Source organism: Mchenga conophoros, linkage group LG13 (genome assembly GCF_057382185.1).
Source record: "Mchenga conophoros isolate Kocher_MC1m ecotype Shallow Benthic linkage group LG13, M_conophoros_male_GT1.1, whole genome shotgun sequence".
Classification (NCBI taxonomy): domain Eukaryota; kingdom Metazoa; phylum Chordata; class Actinopteri; order Cichliformes; family Cichlidae; genus Mchenga; species Mchenga conophoros.
This window is the reverse complement of record NC_140538.1, coordinates 11,864,304-11,872,116: the sequence shown is the minus strand read 5'-3', so window position 1 is coordinate 11,872,116 and position 7,813 is coordinate 11,864,304. Positions and strand designations below refer to the sequence as shown.

The 7,813-nt window shown below is 38.7% G+C and overlaps 1 protein-coding gene across 2 annotated transcripts in view; it reads left to right on the top strand.

Moving 5' to 3' along the window:
- The first annotated feature begins 960 nt into the window (after nucleotides 1–960).
- The window catches only part of phactr2 (phosphatase and actin regulator 2), a 44,602-nt gene continuing 37,749 nt past the window's right edge, over nucleotides 961–7,813 (top strand). For both annotated transcript variants that reach the window (XM_085296476.1, XM_085296472.1), the window contains exon 1: nucleotides 961–1,102. In XM_085296476.1, the coding sequence (XP_085152602.1) occupies nucleotides 961–1,102 (142 nt within the window). The remainder of the gene's footprint in view (nucleotides 1,103–7,813) is intronic.

Below are 7,813 nucleotides of genomic sequence, written 5' to 3'. Positions count from 1 at the left end.
TTCAATTATTGTTGGAGGAGCTGGGAGAGTTAGATTCAAATATAATATATCTGACTATAGCATTGTGCTAGCATTGTGTACCACTTTCTGCCACACAAACACTGTCAAACCAGTCATATTTAAAGATTATCAAAATATTTGGTGCTTGAAAAATGAGTGCAGAGTAAGAGATCTCACATAATAATGTGAAAATGAAGCACTGGGTGTAAACCTGGACGGAAATCAGCAGAGTAGTGATTTAGCGACATCTTACGTTTAAAGCCTGCATCGACCGAGTCCTGCGATTATCCCGTGGTGATAAATAGAAATTTGTTATTGCGTAAGATGTGTAACAAATGTGTAGAGGAAGCATATATACTATGTGTAACAAAGAAACCTTTTTTTTATGCAAAAGCGCCTCATATTTTCTGTTTTTAGTTTATCTTTAATAAATATAACTGTCTGCTGCTATCTGTCCATACGGTTCACTCATGCAGGAGAAAATGCATGCAACTCGCAGGTCCTGCATCCAGATGCAGTTTCGGTAAATGTCTTATGTATGATTGTAATGGAGTTTCTGTGCACTAAAGATATTTATTTTCCATGCATGCCGCCTTAAGTTACAGCTAAGAGCTGTGTGACGCAAATGCATGCAATAATGTGCATTGCTTAAACTCCGTCTTCTTCTTTTAAGTCATGCAAAATGGAAACAGCTTCAGCAGTGAGTGGGATAATGGGTAGGCAGCTGCCACTGCCTTTCACAATTGCTCTTAGTCATAACAGCAAGCCAACCTGTTTGCAGCGACAGATGATGGGCGTGAACAAACACAGGAACACGTACTGTCTGCGGGCTAAGAAAACTTTGAAGAGGAGGAGCAGGCGGTGTGCTGATGTTCAGCAGGTTCCTGTGAGGTTTCTCGCTTTCTCTTCACTGTGAACTTGTTACTCCCCTCGCCTGGCGGGTTGACAGACGAGGCGACAATGGCCGACGAAGAGGAGGGGGATACCTACCGGGAGATGAAGCTTTTTCCACAGCTGTGGCCCCGCCACAGGTGCCGCTCTCAGAGTGATACCTCCGGATTTCGAGCTAGAGTTTTGTTCAAGCTCCGGGGAGCCCGCTCAGGTAGGAGAGACCTCTCACGAGTGGGCCAAGAAAAAAAAAAGAATAAGGAAGTTTGAGACAAAGGTGCTTAATAAGCACAAAACAGGCTTCAGCTAGCTTTCTTTAATCAACAGTTAAGGTTATGCAAGTTATAGCAGTTACGTCTTGCTAGACAACATCTCCAAATTGCTTCCTCTGATTTCCTGTTCTCCAACCCAAAATAGTCGTCGTATCTCTTCCTCTCACATTTTGGGCTGAATTTAAAAAAAAAAAAAGCAAATAAAGAAGCCAGTTTTTGTTTGTTTGTTTTGTTTTATACTTAATTCTGCTTTCTTGTTCATACAATTCATACAGTTCATACATAGAACACAATAATTACCGTAGTAATTCAACACTTGTAATTCATAACCATATAGTGGATACACCTATTTTTTTTTCTCAAAGTTACACAATAAATTGCATGGAGATCGTCTTTGTCACGTCAGGGTGTGACACATAATTAAATTCACCAGTAACTGAAGTTAGCAAGTGTGCAGTTTCAGTATAATAACAATATCGGTTATTTCTTTGGGTATTAGATATCGAAAGGTCTCAGAGGTAAAATGTAAAACCAATACTCGGGGACAGGGTGTTAAAATGATGCAGTGTGAGACCTCTTTCACTGTGTTAACCATGTGTCCGCGGTGACTTTCTTAAATGTCACTGTCAGGGTTTTGCTGCCTGAAGCCCGTGGCTTGCAGGCCTATATACTGCTTTAGTGGTTTGAACCACTTCCTATCAGTCATCTACACTGTTTTAACTCGGGCCGTGCTGTTTGACCAATTCACACGCCTCCCTCTGCTCTGACACAGTTTGCAGACATAACATTTATTAATTCACTGTCTTTTGGTGAGGACTTTTTTTCTTCTTAAATGGGATCAATTCATTATAGCATACAAATAACATTTGCGTTAATAGTTAATAGTTATATTGCTTGTCTACAGTTGCCACAGTAAGTGTCCTGTGTTTACCGTTAGGCTGTAATTACAGGAAATGATTGTGGAGTGGAGCCGTTAGGAAAATAGATGCCCAAAGTTATTTATGTCTCCTGCCAGTTTGCATTTTGAACTTCACCAGTTGCAAGATTATTAAATATTTCTTATAAGTGCCCGTACATATGTAATCTTCACTCAAATCTGTTAAACATATGTAAGGTTCCAAACAACCGGTTTAGACTATACAATGACTGTAATGTGTACAAAACACACTATATTGTAAACTGAACGATTTGTAGCAACAGGGGGCGCTATTTCACCTTTCCTAACAATGATCCTTAAAAACAGCACACATCAACTCAAACGTATTACGTCACCCAGGTGTGGACTGATGGTGGGAGGCTGGGTTTATTTTGACTGAGATGATGTGAGATTAGAAATAGTGTAGTACACATCGCAAATGACACAGACCATATCTGTCATTTTACAGAATCATATTTTTTTCTTTTCTTTTCTTTTTGACTAGAAGGGATGAAGTTGATCGAGCTTCTGAGAAATGTCCCTTCCCAATATAAAATTGCTCCGGTGGGGAATATTAGCATGATTAATGGCAGAAGGGAGGGATGTTCTTTTCATGCTAAGTATGGTTTGTTTATAAAATATATGAGAATAAAAAGGAAATGCCGCCCACATACTTGAGAACATGCAAGGCAACAGGAAGCATAATTAAATGATAAAACAAAATAGGCTCTTTTAAGTAAAAGTGAATTATCTAAGCATTCCCTTTAAAAATGAATAAGAAACCACAGTCTTGTGAGATATTATGTGGCTAAATTGTAACCGGAGCAAAATCAAGGCAGAAAGTTTTTGAGTAAAGTGGGTCTGAATAAAGACTGACAAAAGATTCAGTTGAATTTTTGGTGTAATTTTCTATCACTTCCTGAATGTGCATAAGAATAACAAAGCATGTACACCAATGCACTTCACGGCTCTTAGGTTATATGTGGATAATGCGCATGCTAAGATGGCCTTTGATGTACTTTGTAAATAATATGTTGTCCTCCAGATGGGTACTGTTTCGCTGTCCTAATTAGAGAGGGATAAAGTAGAGGAGGAGATAAAATGGTACAAGAGGCCAGAAAATAGAGGAGAAAGATAGAAGGAAAGGCCAAGAACAAAAAGTACGAATTAAGACAAAGAAGAGCAACAGTGAACAAACAGACCAAAGAGTGGAAAGCAAGTGAGGCATTTGAATGCAGACAAGGGAACATTATGAAATCAGCGAAGAGCAGAGAGGAGGCAGAAAGGGATGCGAGGACTGGATGATTAAGGAGGAGGAGAGGACCAAAGCAAAGAAGACAACAGAGGAGTGTCAGCTTTCTGGTAGCTTGGCTTCTTGCGGGTACTTGCCTCGAAATTACATTGATTACAGACCCTTTTAGCCTGCGATAACTGCTTGTTAAAATGTACTGAAATGCAGTGAGCTGCCCTTCCCCCTTCACTGCCCACACATCTTTAGCTACCGATGTGGCTTCTGCAGCAGCCACTGACATACCCCAAAAAAGTTATGGTTTTTGTTTTTGGAGCGAATAAAAACACCATCTATGTTGCAGTGTTCACTTATTATAACCACATTCGACTTTTTCTTTTCAAAAGTCTCATATGGAATTGGAAATCACTAAATCATTAATTTGTAATAGATTTTGTTGAGAGCTCAATTTCTAAATCCTGGAGATAGACGATTCAGAGAAAGGATTTTTGGTTTAATATTTGCTGTGTCAATTGAAAGCTTCTAAAAAGAAAATATTTAATGTGAAATGTATTTTTTTTTTTATTCCAATTACAACGGATAGATGTAGCGATGTCATGAAATGTGTGCCAAGTGATGGGGCAGCAGAGGAATCCGTCTGTAACCAAATGTAGACGACAGTTTAGGATCTATTAACTTATTTGACTATGGCTAGTATGTAGCAAAATACAACCACCTTGTTTCAGCTACATTTATGATGATATATGTTTTTTACATAATACCATCACATTTGAATTTATCAATGACCCTGCTGTGAGGCAGTAATTCCACCCCTAAAAATAACACGTCAGCGAGCTCTCAAAGGGTCATTGTGATTATACCTGTTTTGAGCAAAGCAAGACATTAGGTAATGGTTAACTCTGGTTTCTGGCGTCAAAGTTTAAAAATATTGAAAACCTAGCCTACAGCTCTGGAACCAGGCTTTATTTTAACATATGATATCAGTGGCAGATTTTTAAGAACAAATTTATATCTTTTATAACTTAAGATGCCTTTTGACCCATTTTCAACAAGCCCCCCAGGTGTGACATCCAGTTCAAGCGGTGAAACAGTTTAAATTTGTTCAGAAAAGTCACATAGGCGATACTCCCATACCAAGGATTGCAATGAATGTTAATCTTGGAATATTAAAAATAAAAATAAAAGGTTACATTAGCTAACATGCTAGCAGAAGAGAAGCTAGTTGTAATGCCTATATACAAGCTCTCCATAGAAGCCAATACAGAGAATGGATCTACAGAACATACTATTTTAACTAACAGTCAGTGTTTGCTTTTAACAGTATCAATCACTGACATTTGGCCCACCCTTTTACTAATAATTTATTACCAAATCACCAAGCTTGCCTAATCCCTGATCAACTTGAGTTTGTGTTTAAATCTAACCAAAACTTGACTGCAGCGATGTCAGATGCACAACCTATTTCATTTTCAGTAGTGAAGTGTGAGTAAGCCATACGTTCAGTAAACTCTCCTATGTGTTGCTCTACAGGGACATTCCGAACGCAATTCATCAGAACCTGTCGGCCTGCTGTTGCTGCATTTTAAATGACCTCATGATTATGCCAGCAGACAAACAAAAGGCAACTCCAAATCCAATAATTATTCTGGATCAGCTCTGTTGTCTTGGTTTTTTAATACACTCCCTGAAATCTTCATGAACACTCTTTGAATGCTAATTCTAAGAAACTGATTTTCTTTCCTTTTTAATAATCACACTCAGCCTTGGTAAGGTTTTGGATGGACTTTATGTGTTGCTCTCACATTAAACTGTGAAAAAGAGAATAAGACTGCATCTCTTTTTGATTATCTTGTTAGATACTGGCACTTTAATGCTTTTTTAATCTATTCGCTTCTTTTCCGTGTGATCATGCGTGTGCCTGTGTGGGTGGGTGTTACTGGAGTTGATGAGCCAGTTTCTGTTCTTCTCGCTTATTGGGAGCCCTTTCATTGGACTGAATCAAAAGTCAAAGTCTCACTTTCTCTGTTTCTTACTCCCCCTCCATCTGTCTAACAGTAACTTTGTGCAGTTACTTAATAAGCCTTTAACTTTATTAATATATGTTGAAACGCCTCGGCTGAAAATGAGCAGGATGATTACTCTGCACAGCCTCTAATAATGATGTTTACATACAGCAAGTGTATGTTTAAGCGTGAAGTGGGAATTAAATAATCACTCTGTATGTTAATTAAAAAATCCAGCAGAAGAGAGACACTAGTGATTAAAAAATACAGATATAAGATAGATAAATTATATGTATGTATAAAAAAAATATCATTTGAGAACAGAATTAAATAATAATAAGAGAGTCAAATACAATAATACAGGAAAATACTGACACTTGACACGTAGCACTAATGTTTGTGTGTGGACACCATATTTGTTCTCAGTCCACTTAACTTACATTGTTTACACTGGCTTACACACACACATGCACACACACACACATGCACACATGCACACACGCATATCTGTTATTCTCAGTCCATCAGCACATTTTATCGTGCTCTGACCCATTTTTTCTTTCCACAGATTGGACTTTAATGTGAAATAGATATGCTTTATAATAAACAGAAAATTAAAAATCACCTGTGCTTAGTAGACGTGCACAGCCAACATAAATATGCAGCAGATATCTAAAGGAGACACGCAATAATCCTAACTTTTGTTGATATAAAACTTATTTAATTATTTAGTGCGCGCGCCTGTGTGTGTGTGTAAATGGGAGAAACGAAGAGAGAGGAAATAACCATCTATCTGGCTCTTAGTACCACAGAAAGCGATGAGGAAAGGACCCAAGCAGGCTTGGCAACAAAAGGCTGATAAGAAACTTGAACATTAACAAAGTCCCAAAAGGCACAAATAGAACCAAAGATGAGCACAGAGACAGAGCACACCGAGGAGCATAACAGATGAACTAGCAGACAAAGGAGGAACACAGGGCTATATATAAACACAGAGCACTAATTGGGGGAGCAGGCAGAACACTAGAGGAAACCATTAACAGCAGGTACAAACAGTCAGGGAAAGAGAGAACTAACCTTCAAAGTAAAACAGGAAATAGCCAAACACAAAATTTAATAGAAACATTTAATAAGAAGGGCAGCACGGTGGCACAGTGGTTAGCACTGTTGCCTCACAGCAAGAAGGTCAATTCCAACATCAGGCCGGGGTCTTTCTGTGTGGAGTTTGCATGTTCTCCCTGTGTTTGCGTGGGTTCTCTCCGGGTACTCCGGCTTCCTCCCACCGTCCAAAGACATGCAGCTTGTGGGGATAGGTTAATTGGATAATCCAAATTGCCACTAGGTGTGAATGTGCGAGTGAATGTGAGTGTGAATGGTTGTCTGTCCCTGTGTGTTAGCCCTGCGACAGACTGGCAACCTGTCCAGGGTGTACCCCGCCTTTCGCCCTATGACAGCTGGGATAGGCTCCAGCGCCCCCCGCGACCCTGAAAAGGATAAGCGGAAGCGAATGGATGGATGGAATTTAATAAGAAGTCAGGAACAAAGGCACACAGAGGGAGGCATAAACATAGACACTAGGGAGACTACTACTACTAATAATAACGATAATAATCTAGATGAAATAAAACTTAGACTCCTCAGTGGAATACAGCAAATACACAAAACAAAGATAAAGAAATGTTGAATTTAGATAAAAATCAAAGCAAGAATCAAGAGCACACAATGAAAAATGTAAAGCGCTAGAACAAGAGTGAAAACAACAAAACCACCCAAAAACCTTGTAACCAGACCAGAGGCCATGGCACTTCATCTTTCTTGCATTTTTTATTCTACCTGCCCTCACCTGACTCTCTCTCATTGTGTGTGAGTATGTTTGTTGATTTTTATAGAGATATGATTCTCACAAATGTTATGTTTATATTCTTGTCGTTGGGCCACAGTCTTCAGCTGTCTTCTTAACTGTAATATTCAATAAGCCATAAATGGGGTTAAAACGAGGAGGGGGAAAAGGCCACTAGACAGCTGCAGTTTACGTCCGTGTCTTTTCAGACTCAGTGTGTGTACTTAATACTTAGTAATTAATTAAATTAAGAGGTGGACAGTAAAAATTCAGTATCTGAAAACCTTGTGAAATATGACCACATCTGTCTTTCCATTCCTCCGTTATAGTGTGAAATTTTTTTTTTCCATTTTTAAGGGGATTATAACAGTGTGTCATGGTCACGGTCCCTGTTCATTTAACTGAAATCCATTCTTGGGTTTCTGGTTTTCATATTTTCCTAATGTGTCCTGGTGTGTTTCCTGATTTTTGTCTAACTCTGTTTATGTGTCTGTTTGTTTTCTTGTTTTTAATCATTCTCAGTTCCTGTTTTATTTTGGTAAAGAGTTTTTTGTGCATCGCTGATATTTTTGCTTCCTTTTTGATTTCTCATTAGTTTCACCTATGCCCTAAGACTTGTGTGTTTGGACTCCTCTTTCCCCTTTC